The sequence below is a fragment of the Ixodes scapularis genome, unplaced genomic scaffold (assembly GCF_016920785.2).
Source record: "Ixodes scapularis isolate PalLabHiFi unplaced genomic scaffold, ASM1692078v2 PGA_scaffold1__304_contigs__length_218370807, whole genome shotgun sequence".
Lineage (NCBI taxonomy): Eukaryota > Metazoa > Arthropoda > Arachnida > Ixodida > Ixodidae > Ixodes > Ixodes scapularis.
Genome location: NW_024609846.1, coordinates 143,161,334 through 143,178,539, shown reverse-complemented (window position 1 = coordinate 143,178,539; position 17,206 = coordinate 143,161,334). Strand labels below are relative to the sequence as shown.

At 45.0% G+C, this 17,206-nt stretch overlaps 1 protein-coding gene across 1 annotated transcript in view; it reads left to right on the top strand.

Moving 5' to 3' along the window:
- Positions 1-17,206, top strand: part of LOC8050949 — a 266,420-nt gene that overhangs the window by 237,759 nt on the left and 11,455 nt on the right. The window contains exons 2-4 of the mRNA XM_029978095.3: positions 6,167-6,308; positions 9,867-10,009; positions 12,734-12,884. Coding sequence (XP_029833955.2) covers positions 6,167-6,308; positions 9,867-10,009; positions 12,734-12,884 — 436 coding nt within the window. The remainder of the gene's footprint in view (positions 1-6,166; positions 6,309-9,866; positions 10,010-12,733; positions 12,885-17,206) is intronic.

The window sequence follows — 17,206 nt, the reverse complement described above, 5'->3', positions numbered from 1 at the left end:
ACATAAAAAATAAAAATGCGGTCTACTAAACACTACGAACGTTACTCAACTACTAACTAGACACTACGAGGTTAGTGTTGAATAAAACATATCGTTAGGAACAATGTTGACCACCGAGGCTGGCAAACCGTTCCAATCCCGTATTGTTTTAGGAAAAAAAGAGTTCATATAGACGTCACTTTTACAGCGGAATTCCTTGACCTTATACACATGATCCTTTCGTTGCGATATGTAATCTGGCGGGTGAAGGTAGGCATTTCTATCTATCCCAGTCCTACAGTGAAATACGTTATTAAAAAATTTCAGTCTAAGGTTCTTCCTTCTAAAGCTTAACTCCTTCCATCCTAGGCTCTGTTTCGCACGAGTCATACTAAGTCGCCTGTCGTAATTGTTTAAAACAAAACGGGCAGCCCGGTTTTGTACTTTTTCGAGTTTGATTATCTGGACAGCAGTGCATTTAACTATTATATTGGTTTTAGATATTTACTGGGAACTGTAGTCTAAATACTTATATTTATATTAAGCTAACTTTGTTTTTGCTGCTAAACAGTTTGCATGTTAAGCCGTTATTAGTATAGCAAACAATTTCGAACACTTTTTTTCATGCGTAGAATTCTATGAAATACGCTCCTTGCAAGCATTGCAACACGTAAATGTAATATAAATTTCGCATCTGTAACAACATTTTCCTTTTGTTCATAAAATATTTGTGTTATTTATATCGGGCGTATTTGTATCATTCCTGCCCTGATCATAGCTGCCAGAATTAGCAAATAAATTAATACACTTAAAATACCGACACGCACCAAACGCGGAATAAAATCGGCTCAGTCATCTCTTAATTTCCTGACTCGAACCTTAGAAAATAAGCAACAAAACAAATCTCGGTTTTTAAAGGAGCGATGCAACAATTTTTGTACTTTGCGCAAATACCGCCTAAAACGGATCCCTAACGTTAATGACCTATGAAACACGCGTTCGTTTTTCACCCCACGCAATACAAGTCCTAGAAAAATATTAAAGAAAAATGAGCAGCGTTCACTCCCTCAACTCGCAGCCAGAACAAGCGGTCACGTGATCTGGAGCCGATTATATGCCGCCAGTGTTGATCATAGCCACGCGCTGGGGTTGGGAAGGCACAGGACACGCGCTGAGTTCCAGACATTGTTATGGCTCGGCTGTTGTCGTCATTGCAGCGATTGGGCAAGGGTCACAACCCGAATGCTTCTCGAGCTAGCAATTATCACGAGCCCAAGTCGAGTGCCCACGCAATGCTCGGGTCCAATCTACGGACCGCATTCAAATATCGTCACTTGGGTGTACTACGATCTCGAGTTACGTCATCAAATTTTGCAAAGGAGAGATTGAATGAAAATGATCGCTTATGTCCTTGAAATTACACCGCAACAAAGGAGTTTCTTGGCCAATGGCGTTGCGTGTGAGTATCCTTGAGTCCCAGGTGTGCCAGTAAGCTCGTGTAGAGTGAAAAACATTCCAATTGAATATCGTTGCACAGCTCCTTTAAGGATCACCGAGAGACTGAACACTACCACAAACTTGATCTTTGAATTTCAACTGGCGGTGAAAGTTACCAACCCTTTAAATAGTTCGAACCACGTGAGGCGTAGCCGCTCAAGCTGCTTACGCAATCTGCTTTTAAGAATCCCTTCTCTCGTTGTCTTTTGTATTGGTGCCGCAAGAGAAAAAAGTCAACAACCACTGCTCGCTGACAGCTCTAGAACGTCTTGGTGGCAAATTGTACCTACGCTTGAGACTCATCAACTGACCCTTAACGAATATACTGCGTGAGTCAAATGAATTCTTGTTGTTCTTTCAAGGAACGCATAAATCACTTCCTCGGCGAATAGCGCTAAGATTTTGTACAAGGGTCGGTAATGTAATGCATTTTGTTAATCTATTTTTTTAAGTAACTTGCTTGAGAAAAAGCTGAACAATTAAGAACTTGATTACGCTACCTGTGGCATCCGTTTGATAACAAAAGGTATCAGACTGACACAACCGCCGATAGAGGGAGGCAGGTGAGAGCTGGTCGCGGGCACTGATGCCGGATAAGAGACCCTTAGGGTTGGTCGCAGCTCGGGCTCAGTCGTATCCCCCGCAGTTGTAATTGGCATCGATCGCAACACACCGCCATCTGTTCCGTTTAACTGCGCTGCAATAATTTACAAAACGCTTGTGTGTTCGGCAACCCTGACATCAATACGAAACAACATTCACCAGCGCCAGTAATTAGTAAAATATACATGAGATGTATTTCTAGCTCCTGTTGCCATCAGAGTGATCTGCGCTTGATCGCGGATCCAGTAGCCGTGTCAGGAATGAAATGATCGCGGCAGTTTTCGTCAGCTCATATTTTTTTTACGCAAGAACTGGAAATTGAAAACACAAATCCCGTCTGCGTTCTCAATGCCCAGCTCTCGCGTAAGAAATACAGGCGCCGTCTGTGGCTCCTAACCTTTTGCGTTGCGCTGTGGTCAGGTAAGCTGATACCGTGGCGCCACTGTCTTGTCACACGCTTCCAATAAACAGGTTCGCGTTCAGATTGAACCCGTAAATTATAGTTACTTGCTTACAGATACTCACCCCTCTGAACGTGTTGTTATGATATTATAAACCACGAGAATATAGTGAATAAATTCTGTTAAAATATAAACGAACGTATACGAACGGGACCATGTGGACCGCTTAGAATCTGTCTGAAAACAATCACTCACCTTCTTTCACTAATATGAGGAACGTACCCTCAAAATAACAATGAAGTTTCCAAAAAACTTAGGCGCCTAGATAGGAGACGTGTGGCGAAAAATAAATTGTGATAAAAAATAACTATATTTAGCATCCATATTCACGCCGCAGAACACATCTTCATTTAGAAGCCATTCCGAAATTAACTTTTATTTTCTTACATTCCCTTGGCAGCACATCGGTAGTTAAGTCGCATGTTGCAGCACCAGAGACCTCATTCAAATTAGGATCTAAGAACATACTTTTCGTGTAAGGCCAGTCAAAATAATAGGCGCTGGAGAAAATCCTCCATCTCATTAAGTCCTGATTTTGAACTTTTTTTTGTTCACGTTCCGTCCTTTGAAAAGCACTGCGGACGAGCCCACGTTTGCACCTGATCTCGCCACCGCGTCGTCTCCTCTCGCACGATGAAGTCCGTCCGCTATGAACGGCGTCACCATGCAGCAAAGCGTCTTCTTTGTAGAGGAACGCGCGAAGGCAGCATCTGAAGCCAGCAACAGGCGACGTCTTCTTTCTGAAAGGTCGTAGCTCTCAGGTTTTGTACAGTGCTCCAAGCGAGCAGATTAGAATATTTGGCTCGCGTATCGAACGTGCGTCAACACGCTTCCCCACTACAGTCTTTTTACTACGTTCCATTCTAAGTGCCAGCGTAGCACGGGCTCCGAGCTTGCAGTGTCCCTTCCAAGCTCGCGCGCTCGCGCAGTGCGAGCATCGTTCGCGGAAACATGTTCTTGCAAGTAGATTCAGCTTCGCTATCACGCAAAGTGAGACATAGGGGCTCACGGAAGCTATGAAAGAACGCAATAAAATAATAAAGCTAGATGGAACGCTGAGGCCGCGAGCTGCATTTTTTTTTTCTTTTTTTACACGTTTTGTTAGGGCGCGTCTAGAGATGCTGACAGATGCTTGCATTCGAACGTGGCACGTGCAAAATTGAACATTAATTACAGCACCGTTTGAATAGTGCTGCCAACATAACATGGTCGCGTCTTGCGGACGCGCTCGCGCCCCCTGCCCGAGAGCAACGGGTCTTTTGCTAACGTGGACACCGCTATGCTAGCCAAAGTCGGATTGGCCATTGTGGACATCAACGCTGATAGCGGAAAGCGGTCGCCCGACGAACCCTTGGCGGTTCCGACGAGGTTCGGCGCACGCTCGGGCCTAAGATTATAACAAAGCTTGCCCAAGCGAAGCGAGGGGTGATCTCGCGTAGCGCGGTCTGTTTGGCAATCTATCTTTGTGCCCAAACTAGCGTTGCGCGTTGGTAGCAGAGGACATTCGGAAGATGACGCGGCTCTAGCGGGACTCAGACGCTGCGTTCCCGTGCGCGTCCATTGACACTCGGGGACCACAGCAGACGGACTTAATAGACCCTTTTCAAAAGTTTGTCAAGCAACATTGGTGGTCGCCATTGCCTGGACACGAAACGCGTGATTGGAGCCGAGTACTTGCCGAACGCTGACGTCAGCACTCGTGCCCAATACATGCTCAGGGCAAGTGAGCAAGCAATGGCGGGCAAGCGTTGGAGCGGACTATTAGGGTCTATTATGCAAAAGAAAACGGTGGTGTAGCGAGATCAGGTGCGCACTTCGGCTCTTTTTCCACGCTTTTCAATGGAGAGAATGTAAACAAAAAGAGTTCGAGGTAAACACCTAACGCAGATGTCTGATTTTGTCCAACGCTTAATATATTTACGACCCTTAAACGAAAAACGCGTTTCCTTGGTCATCCGAAAGCTGGGTTTTTATTCCCTGGAACATGGAAATAAAGTATCAAACTGCCCGTATTTGTTTAGTGCGCAGCTCCTAGGCTCCCGTTTCCGCGTATAGTGGCGTCGGCGTAACCGCGCGCCTTGCATTATGGGATGTCACAGATCTTTATTTCAATTCAATTCCCCGCTAAATTTAGCGAAGAAATTGAATAGGTGTATAGGTCTGTGATGTCTCATTTTGCCGCTACATTTAGCGGCCAAACTGATGTCACATTATCTCAGCGCGAATTCGGTCTCCCCGCTAAATTTAGCCGGAAATTGAACTGGTGTTTAGGCCATGGGGCATATATTTCCCGCTGAATTGAGCGGAAAAACAGGCTGGGTGTATAAGTCACGTGACATGGTCATGTTACATCATTTCCCCCAAAAAACAATGTGCGGGGAAACTGAATTGGTGTCGAGGTCACGTGACGTAATCTTTCCAGCTAAACCTAGCAGGGAATATGAATTTAGTCATAGCTATCGTGACACAAGTCCTGTGACGCAAATTTACCCGCTAAATTTAGCGGGGAAATTGTTACGTCATCAGGCCAAGGCTTCGCGAGATACGGCTTCACGAAATCCTAAGCAACTAACCAAAAACGTTTCACATTGGAACAAACACCGCGCGCGTTGCATTATGGGCCTTAACCTCAATGACCTACCCGCAAAGAAAATAAAGATTATATATATATATATATATATATATATATATATATATATATATATATATATATATATATATATATATATATATATATATATATATATATATATATATATATATATAATAAAGGGTGGTCCCAGTCACCAGGCTCGATCTAAAATGGACCGTAAAAATTTACGCCTGCACGTAGCCATCTAAACTTTTCTTCAATGATGTATATCACAGGTCTGCTTTTTTTGTATTACGAAATTTATTACGACGTTTCGAGCGGGGACCGCTCATATATATATATACATATATATATTTCAAATTATCTACCTCGGTATATCATAGTATCAACATACCTCAAGACCTGCGCTCTAATTTCGCATTACAGGGAAGCGTAAATATCTGTAATTTATTTTTCTGGGGATATTTATATTTTTAACATATGTGTCCTAATTAGGCCCTCGAAGAAATATATTTTTCGGCCGCCTCGTGTTATTTTAAAGGGTGACTGCAAAGAAAAAAAGTGCTTTTTAAACAGCCTTAATGGGGCAAGCATGTCACAAAACAAATCTTCCGCGAAAAAACAAATTTGTTCTAGCAATATTTACACCGCAGGACGTAATTTAGTCGGAGTCACGACTTCTCCACATTTGAAACTCCCGCTCTTTCGGCGCACGCGAAGTAGCTGCTATACGTCACTCCGTGAAGTATAGCAACCACTCCGTGACGTATAATACCAACTTTGTAACGCGCGATTTAAAACGGACAAAATAGCCGCAAACTAAAATCAGTCTCGCGCAATAAATATTGCTGTAAAAAGTTTTGTTTTTGGCGGAAAAATTGTTTTGTGACATGCTTGTCCCAATTAGGTTGTTTAAAAATACACTTTTTTTCTTTGCAGTTACCCTTTAAAGATCCACACCAAATTATAGACACGCTTGTTGCGTATACCATATCGCTATTCACGAAAGTTTTCGCGCGCGCTTTTCTCGAAGGTGGGTCCATGGTGATGCGCCCTGTCAACGTGACCTGCACCATGGACGAGTTCGACGGCTGCATGCGCAAGCTCAGCAGCATCACGGAGTCCGAGGAGCTCTCCCTGGCCTCTTCCAGACAGGAGCTGGACATCCTGTGCAGGTAAGAATGTACCACGAGACTGTGTAACTCGGGAAAAAACAATTAATGTGCCTAATTAATCCCGCTTATTTAATTGGGAGACACAGAACATACGGCATGTTTTCAGCTCATTCATTGATTGTGTTTTTATTTGGTGTAGAAGGTGTCTAAAGTCACCAGACTCGACCTTAAAGGGACCGTAAAAATCGACGCCTGCACGAAACAATCTAAACTTTTCGTCACGGCTGTAGTTCACAGGTCCGTTTTTCTTTGTAAAATTGCAAAGCGTAGATAACTTTCTGTAAAAAAATGGGGCCGAAAACTTACCAGTGTCAACGGCGGGCGGCGACGCAAAATAAATGCGGACAATAAAAGTAAAACTTGAAGTAAAAAAAAACAAAAACAAAAAACGCGGTTGCATAGCGACGGCGTTCTTGCGGCCAACGGATTTTGTCTGCATGTCGTATGCTTTCTTTCGCTGGTCGGCGGGACCCAACGTTACTAGATTACCTCAGTCGTGGAACTCTTGCGGAAGGGGGTACCCCCTCACTCACTTCAGTCCGCCTCCCGTCGTTCGAAGCGCCATCTAGATTTTCATTTACGAACTATGCGTTCCATACACTACGGTGGAAAGCCATCTAGACGCTGCGCTACGCACTGGGGGGAGGGGTGAGGTTACGTGAGGTTACGTGATCGTGAAGTTACGTGACCCCCCCCCCCCCCCCCCTCGCACGGGTGGGGGGGGGGGTCACGTAACCTCACGATTACGCCGACGCCGACGGCGACGGCGACGCCGCTCAAGCCGGAAATGGGCGCCTAAAGGCACGACCACATTAGCGTCGCGGAGGCCTGCGGCGCGACGGCCGGCGCGGCGGCCGGCGCTGCCGTTTGCCGACCCAAACCAGTTTTCGGCTTAAACGGCACGACGTACGGCGCCGCAGAGTCAACCGCTCCGTGAGAGGTTCACAGCTCGGCGCCGCACGCCGCAGAAGAGAGGAGCCAATGGGAGGTGGCGTAGATTGTGACGTCGCGATGCCATGGCAACGCTCAAGCCGGTCATCGGCGCGTCTTCACGTTCCGAAGGACGTGTTTCGTGTCGTCTACTCTCCCTATTTCCCCCGATGCCTTTCCCAACGGAGCGGTTCCTTGAAACTGCGCGACTGCTTTCCTTTTATATGACAAGACGCAGCCAGACTACCTAGATAAGGACGCTAATAACAACCGCTGGGAAATTTTAGGAGAGGAATTCGGAATTACAAGTGAGTTTCTCCGTAGCAATGGTTGCACGTCGTCTGTGTTGTGACGGATGTCGTGTTGATTTGGTGACACTTTCGGAAGTAGCCTTCATCTCTGGCGCGACGCCGGATCAGCAAAGCCCCGGCGGCGCGCCAGACCTGTCCTGTCCTTCGGTGTTTCGGTAGAACCAACTCGGCCGGACCCAAAACCTGCGCCTCCTTCTCTTCAGAGCGCGGTTACGTCGCAAGATCAACGAGCAGGCTAGGATAATCACATTCACGCTGATCACCAGGTCAATATGGACTCCTACCATGTAGGGAGCGAGTGCGGAACGGAAGAATGTAACGAAGAGCAGACGACGAAAGAGCGGGAAATCCGACGGGCGGCGCGATCGCGGGATCCAGAGCTGTCACGTGACGCCTGCAAAACGGAGGCCAATGTGGACTCCCTCGTTGTGGGACGCCGGACGGCGGTGCCGCCCGGCGGCGCCGCCCGGCGGCGCCGTTCACGCTAGTGTGGTCAGGCCTTAACTCCAGAAAACGAACCCGTGAGGTACACCCTTGACGAAACGTTTAGATTGCTTCGTGTGCATCGATTTTAACGGTCCATTTTAGATTAATCGTAGTGACTTCAGACACCGTATTTAATTTCGCACTAATACAATTCCCCCTCTAAATTTATCGGTGAAGCATTTCTCTTCTAAATCTAGCGGGAAAACAGGAATTGCTATAGAAGAATACCTCAATTTACATTGGTGCGTTACACTGCTGAATTACATTTTCGCTGCACAATTCCCTTACACAATTGAATTACACATTTCCGTAGCGATCTACACATTCTGGGCATAGCAATCTACACATTCTGGCCATACGTAATAAAGCAAATTATCTAAAAAAATTTCAATGAACGTTTAATGGGACATCGTTTTTTATAAACCCACCTACATTTCGAGAGGTGAAATTTTATTTACAAAAAAAAATGGGCGTGTAAAAATGCATGAAACTACAATGCATAATCTTGCCAGACCTTCTTCACGACTTGATATTCATCGCTTTGATGAAGGAAACTCAGTCAACGAAACGTTGGAACTTTTTTATTGACGTCATTGCTACCTGATCAACAACCTGCGAATTTCGTTTAGAATACCGGCAAAGAAGGCGTATATAACCTGTATAGTGAAATCGTTTTAAATGTCTTAATAAGCTTTAATGATAATATTAAATGATTTAATGAGTATTTGCACTTCCAGGTGTACCATACTTTTCTTTTTTAAGTTTGTGCTTGCAAAAGAATTGCTTCCTTTTCAAGATTGCATTTTTTTGGGCCAGATTGCATTCTCGGATTATTTGCGTACCATCAGACATGCAGTGTGAAGATATCCCGTTAAAAATTTTTGAGTCAACTTTCCCCTCAGAGTACTAGGAGAACCAATCGCCACAACCTATAGAGGCGAGCCCGGCCAATCAGAAGACCTTAGAAAAATATTTCATAAAAAAAAATCGGCAATTTGACCCTGAGCGTGACTTTTTACTTGATCACGGGAAGCTCAAATTAACCTCGCAAACGTTTTTTTTTTTTTTTGTAATATTAATTGAGGTTTTTTTGTAGAATTCAGTGATTGACTACGCGAGTGCTCTGCGCTGACCTTGACGTGCAGTCGTCTTTTACACTGCGTTAATCTATAATCTGATAGAGTGGCGTCAGCTACACGCTCGTTGGACTCATCAGTCGCCCGTCTTTCTGTACCTGACCCCACTCCCTGCGCGGGGGCATGCGTGCATAGCGTAGTCACGTGCTGCAAAGTTGACTGGTCCATTATGTGCGCAGCATGCACCGCTCTATCAGCTAAGCAGTGAACTGAGTATGGCGTTTTAACCCTTGCCTGCAAGCACATCACAAATATTATGATGGTCAAAAGCATTACTCTACTGCATCTTTCGTGTATTCTGGCTGAGTAAATTTTTTTTGTTGATCTAAAATCCATTCCCACCGACGCAAATGGGTGGTTACAAGGCAGTTGCTCTTGCTGATTTATGCCTTCAAATTGAAGCTTCCCGTGAGTGGGAAGTAACATTGGTTAATTTTACGTTCTACCTTGATCCCTTAATAAACCAGGCAATGAAGGGTGTTTATTGTGCCAGCTGAATAATGTTCATTAATTAACCAGCTAGTTCAGCTTCCGAAAGTCCTTCCGTGCCCCTGCATTCTCGTTAAATTGCGTTTGAAGCCGTTACAGACGTTTATCTACACCTAGCGATACCCTTCGTACTAAAACTGTTGTTTCCTCTCAACGCGAAGTTAATCTACGCCTGTCGCTTTTATGCGTCCACGCCCTCGGCCCAGCAAGTGGAGGCAGGGTCACCGGTGCGTGGACGAACACATGGCCCATTGCTCGGACCGGCTCAAGCAGATCCTGTACAACGACGTGGTACACGGCACCAGGCAGGTGATGAACGAGCTCTGCAGCCCGGGAAGAATGCAGAACGGTGCGTATGCCCCCCACAGCACGGATAAAAATGACCGCACCAATATTACTCTATCCCAGAGGTGGACGGATTGCGGCCCCTTCGCAACAAGCACGCCAGAAAGATGCCCAACCTTGCACACGCTTGACAGTCCTAGCTGCCTACCCTGGGCCTAATACGGTTTTGCTCCAAGGTGGTAGTCATGTAACAAAGCACTTTTCTTTGGCGTTTCCAAGGCTTTTCTTTCGCTCACCCCGTAGTTAGCAAAGTTCCAGACTGGAGCCAAAGGAAACGAAGAGCCAGCTATGAATCCTAAATCCGGCACTTGGAAATGAAGGTTAATTGAATGCGCTTCGCGGCTTGCGTACGGGCTTTGAAAGGTCTTTGGAGTCCGGATCACAATTTTTATCGAACCAAAATCATACGTCTCTACTTATGCTCCGCTTCGTTTATTTCATACACGATGGACGGCGATGGACTCTTCGCGGGTTATCCAAAAGCACATCTCCAGTCCCTTGTGGTAGACAGTGCGGCTAATACTTGAGTAAAAAGGATACGTTCCTTTGAATAGTGGGAACAAAGTGCACTGAATATCCATGGATGATATGCTACTTATTTAAGCGAAACAAATGCAACCATCGCTAGGTAGAGTGTCCCGTTGTGCAGTGGCGTACCAACTTGTTTGTGAGTGGGGGGGCAAACCAGACCTCACCCCCCTGCCGCCCCCCCCCCCCCCCCCCCCGGAAGGCCGGGGGGTGGTGCCCTTGGTATCCCTTCAGCGCCGTCGGTCAGTGCTTGCCCTGCCCAGTGGCGGCTGTTTCAGGGGGCCCAAAACACATGCCTTGCCCCCCCCCCCCCCTCTGAAAACTGGGAGGGGAGGGGGCACCCGGCGTACCCCCGGGTGGTACGCCCATGCCGTTGTGGCAGAGCCGCGGTATGTTCTGCTGCGCTGCCTCGCACGTTACAATCACGCGGCGTCACTCCCGCCTGTTATTTGTTTCACCACAAACGCACGAAGCAGTTCAGCTTGAAAGAAATAAACAAGTCAGAAATAAATATAGTTTCGGCAAACAGACAAGAAAAAAAGTTGGACGTCTGACGTGATATAGACAATCGCTGTTTCACTCGGTAGAGCAGAATGCGATCTCCATCGACTATTCCATCAACACGGGCGACACCGCCGGGGTCCGTGACCCAGACAACAGTTTTGTTGAGGTTGTTATTTTTTCTCTCTCTTTCTCTTCTGACCAAGCACGGTCGCGTTGTACTGAAATAAAGTTCCTCGCGTGTAAGGGCGAACGTTCGCGACACGTAATGGAAGAAAGCGCAACAATTCGATCCCGTGCACCGTGAGTACGCGTTGATGCCGGCGCTGTCTCTCACTTCTCTCTTATTCTCTTGGTTGTGTGTGTTATCGCGTTTCACGCGAGACGAAAGGCGGGACCGAGTTCTCACGTTTCATTTCGTGCTGTTTGGAGGGGCATTTGCGCGGAAAAAGTAAAAGTACGGGGAGACAAAAAGTGACGAGACTGAAGGGACGGGGGGGGGGGGGGGGGGGGGGCGGGAGAAAGTTTTGTGTTCATCTTATGGAGTCAAGAGTATCTTTCACGCTTTCAGATCAGAGGATGACCGATGACGCGGAAAATTGGAGGCGTAAAACTAGACCCTATCCTTTGACTCGATCCTCCCAGGCCTTTTTGCTCCAACGTCGTTTGGGCGCTTCAGTCAACCCTTCTTTCTTTTTTTCAAAATGTATTACCCGTTGCGCGCTCGCGTCTTGTTTCTTTGGTTTGTTGTGTTCATCTTTTCTTCGAAAGAGAGATAAATGTCTCCTCTCTGAAAACGAACAAACGATGCTCAAAAATAACGGAAAGGGCGGATGTTTCGAGGCCTATGAGTAAGAAATGTTTCTGTCTCGCCTTGCTTCGCAGCACAGTGCTCTGTAGATCACCTTCAAGTTTTTTTTGTTTTTTTTTACATTTGCGTTTTCGTTTGTGTGAACAATGGGCTTGTCCCCGACTTTTTGATTGGGATGGACGCAGGGGTCTGCTAGTCGGCAACGTTCAGCGCGCGAGACTCGGAGGGTCGAGGACAAACGCTTAAGACAGGCGTTACCGCTTCTTCTAGTTTTTATACTTATCTTTGTAGCTCCATAAGAAGGCTAAAATACTGAAAGAAACAAACTTATTAGTGCCGCTAAATGCTATTAACTACTAGGCGTTAAAAAAGAAGAAGGAATGTAAATGTCGAAACTAAAGGAAATGGATGAGCCAAACTAAAATGCTTGTTCCGCTGCACCGTATCATAGATAGTTAAAGATAGGCACAAAACGACGTAGGACACGGCCACGATCACAATCTTAGTGAAAGATGGAATCGGTTATGTGTAACCATTTCACCAGGGCCCTCAACATTTGAGTAATGTCGCAAGGTTTTCAGATTTGGTCAACGTCTTTTCTGTTCTCAGTCTAACCATTCTTGCCAATTTGTATCATTAAGATACTTATATACCAACCTGCATGGTCGCTTGCATTTCTGACTGACTCTCTCTCTCTCCTAAGCCTACTGTCTGAAGTTTAATATTCAATGAGCATGACTATTTTGGTAAATTTCATAATTTTCGTATGTTTAGTTGATTTGAGGGGTGCTTTTCTGCACAGAAGCCCGTGAAATATCGGTCCCGGCACTTGTTCGTTGTTGCGCTTTCTTTTGAATCATTCAGATAAATAAGTGTTTCTCAACGCAGATTACCTCCGGCTGGCACCATGCTTTAAGAGCCTGTTTGTGGAAGGCGGCCGCTGCTCGCAGAAGTACAAGAGCATGATCCAGCTCTCCAAGGCGTCCACGGATATGACAGAAACAGCCAACATCGAGGAAGGGCTTCGCAAAACTTGTTGGTGAGAAAGCTTTCTCCGACGATTCGGCTTGGTTTCCGGTACGTTTCTGCCTCTCTAGATGATATGGTTGGAATATCCGATGATGGATGCAATCAGACTATCACCAGAGGAAGTCAACACATGAGTAAACAACAAAACACACCCGTCGTCTCCATTTAGCTGAAAAAATCAACGCAAAAACACTGAAAATATAAAAGTTTAGAGCTTGAATATATTTTAACACTATACTTCCTTCAGGCTTCATTCCAAGATATTGAAATGTAGGCATAATATTTCTGTATCACAAAAGTGGTGACAAATGATGAGCTTGCAATTATTGCCTTTTATTATATTATTAGCAAGTGTACCAGCAAAGCTCCGCGAACATATTACTGCAAACGACTGATTTTCGCGAGGACCTAATTTTCCCGAATTTCTCGACCTGCGAAAGATAATGCCAAAGATTGCTCTAGCGAATATATCACCCCATGGTAAATGATATGTACCCTATCACTCCAAATCGGAAAATTTCGTGTTCGCGAAATATTCTCAAAACACTAACTCCTCAAAATCCGCAAAATATTGGACGCGCGAAAATGAAGTCGCTTACAATATATCCTTGAACAGTGTCAATATTTTCAAAGCTTTCAATATTTTTCTTTTTCAATTAACAACAGGGACATCTAAAAGGTCAGTCAGTTGACAACAAGAACTGGGTTGTCCTACGACCTACATGAAAACATAAAGAGAAACCTTCGCACTGGTACCATATCTTATGAGTTTTTTAATGTGTTTAATCATGTCCCTCACGATCAATTTGTTTTCAAACTAAACTTTTTAGAAATTGATCCTCTCGTACTGTCATGAATCCAAAGTCACCTTACTTCACCTCTGCAGTTCACGGTAGCTAACAAAGTCTATCCCTATTCACCTACATTTCTTCCGGAATTCCTTAGGGCGCTGGTGTCTCGCCTCTGTTTTAATTAATCCGTATTATTGACTGGCCACTCAACAACACTTCAGCCATCAGGATTATCGCTGACAATCGTGCTACGTACGGCGGAACTTTAAAGCCGCAAAACCCCAACAAAGTTGAGGACGATCAAACCTAAATTGACGCCTCGTGCAAAACGTGACTAATGCCGTTAAACAAAACCAAGTGCACGAAGGTCGTTCACTCGGAAACTATACCGATCATTATACCCATAGTCCATCGAAACACCAATGTGACCCCTGTTTCATCTTACAAGTATCTCGGTTTTGAAACTTTTCATCTGTCAGCTAACATATCTTGGACGCATCAAGTAGAAGCAGTAACTGCTAAGGCAACACGCACACTTGAATGCCATAAACTTAATTTAAATGAAGCGCCGTCTTGATTACGACAGCTTGTACGCGAAACATAATTACGTCCTCAACTTGAATTTGCATCTCCCAGAGGGAGCACGCGCATGGCCGGTGTACCTAACGAATCGCACAGAAGCAGCGCAAAATATAGCTGCCCGTTTAATGGCATAGTCGTACTCTTATGTCGTCAGCGTGTCAGGAATCATATCTTCGAATGTGTGTTCCCTCTTAACAAACCCGGTGTCTATGCCTTCTCCACAGTTTTTATTCGAATGTGTCATATTCTAATCGCGCCGTGTAACCTATTTTGTGTCACTCATTATCGTGCATCAACCACAAAGATGTGATTTTTGTTTTGTTTTTTGAAGTTGAAACGGTGACGGTTGTAAGTGCTAAAAGAAATCCTCATCGTTTAACAGCGTTTTTCTTCCCGGTACAACTCTCGCGTATAAAAACCTCTCCGTGTCAAATGTTTCCATTTTTCTGTCATGTTATTTTCTGTCAAAAGATAATACGTTACATGATATAATTAATCTATTTTGCTTTAGTATATTTATATTAGTGTTATATTTTTTTTTGTAGTTTACCTTTATGCATGGTCAACGGGACTTTAAAGCGTATATTAATAATACATTAATTAAACCCCCTGCTTCGTTCGTGCCTGGCACAAATTATTATAAATGTCTGCACAATGCTGGATGGTCATTCTATGTCAAACGTCCCAGACGCTGATACCGACCACAGCTGATTCCTTCGAAAAAGTTGAAGTAGTTTGATAAAATCTAAACGGAATGTTTGCAAAATATTTTTCTAGTAAAACATTTTTTTACCCCGTAAGAGCTTTCTGACATTACTGCAGTGAGGTGAAACTACAAGGTTAAAAATGTTTGACAAGTCTAAGTGGTTAATAGGATTGCTCTGTCATTTTTTAAATAACCTGCTGAGACTTCTTTTGGGTGATCCGAGAGTTCATATTATGTAACTGCTTTTTGAGCTTGTTTTACTGGAGTAATCAAGCACATAACAAGACATGTTAAGCCTTTAAAACAGGAAGCGCTGCTGACGTTGAATATATGTTAAATACCTATCTTGCGTGGATCTTCGCCATATTTAATGCTTAAAGTTATTTGAGAACGATAAAGAAAACATAATTGCAAATAATAAATCTCAAATATGACCAAAACTGAATTTTAATGAAGATTTTGATTCAAATGAAGCATTCAGGTCCTCTTAAGAACAATATTCGAAACGGCTCATCAGGCACATAAACTTCTTACCTTGTAATTACAAGTCTGATCAGGTCGGGTTTTGTTTTAAGCAAGCCAAAGATTATTGAAGTTGAGTATCGGCGTAATCGCTTTTTGTGGTATCGTACTCTGCCTTCACTGCAAAACACGCACGTGCCAATGATAATTTGCCATTCCACATGCCTTCCGGCCAGAAGCACTTAAGGCTGCGGTCCCACGGCAGCCATCTTGAACAAAGCGTTAGTTCAACCAATAGATGGCGACACGCACCCGTGGGGTGGCCGAAACATTGGTTCACGGTGGGATGGCTCGAGCACCATCACGTTCCCCTCGTGGCCTTGCTCGCGTCGCTGCCAGCTGTGCTCAGCTGGTTCAAGTAGCGTGGCCCAGCAAACTCCTGTATGCGAGAATGTCAGGCTGGGTATAAATGCGGTTCGGCGGTTGTCACGGGATATCGCAATAAACCTAACCAAGAAGGAATCACTTGCTGATTGACGTGTCAATATCCCGTCAATGAAAACCTTCTGCAAGAATGCACGCTCAGCAGGCTCAATCTTCCAGGACACCAGTGAAAGCGGACGTCAAGTAAACTGGTTCGCGATTTACGGTAGTTACCTCACCATTATAATGACGACTGGAAAGCCACGTCACGAAATATTGTGTTTCACGGGATCCGGAAGATGTTGTAAAGGTTGTTACATTATAGCTCCCAGAAAACAAACGGCATTCCAATATTTTCGGAAGTACCGACACACATAATGTTGTAAGTACAGCTTAGGAGGAATATGATGAAAACCATCAGAATAAATAGGAAGACGTTTATTTGCAATGAAGAGGCTATGAATAAACGGCGTTTAGCGACGGCAGGTTATGAGCGTTCGGGAATATATAAGTTCACGTGATTGCTAACTATGGACATGCGGACAATGAAGACCTGTTTTGTCGGGAGATGGAGTAGCGGTGATGACCTGATATCGGACGACTCGTGGCAGACGAACAAGCAAGTTTCTTCTCAGCGAATGGTAAGCGTCCAGTATCAAGTACAGCACGTGGCTACCGCCGTTGTCGACTTTTCAAACACTTACCGCTTTCGACAAAAGTGCTTGCACCTGGGCTAACTTTGTGGAAAGACTCGAAGTCTTCCTCGAGTCCAGCGCCATCATGAACAGTAATTGAAAACGATCCATTATTCAGTCGGTGGGTGGCGAAACGTATCCGCATCTGCGGAGTCATTGTCGATGCGTACTTTAAGTGGTTGAAAGTTTACACGATGCCTGCCACGACCTCCAAACGCGTCATTGACGTTCTAAGCTCTGTTTTTCCTAACATTTGCCCTACCGAAAAATACTTTTCTCTGATAACGCGCCAAATCTTGCTTCAAATGAAATAAAAAGTTAAAAAAAAAGAAAACCGGCATCAGGCATCACCTTAGTGCACCATACCATCCTCCAACTAACGGACAAGCAGAACAGATGGTGTGCGAAATGAACAAAGCCCTCTTGAAGCTTATGGAAGAAGCAGTTCAGTGAAGAATCGCCAGGTTCTTGTGCCAGCAACACGCCGACGGTCTCATCTTACACGGTAAAAGCACCCGCCGAAGCAATGTTCGGCGGACGAAGAGCCACACCCTTCGATCTCATGATACTATGGCCTACAAACGAAGGTCGACAGATTCCCAGATCGGGAGTAATGGCAGTTTATTCGGTCAAACAAATCGTCTACGTGAGGAATTTCAGCGGAAGTCGGGCT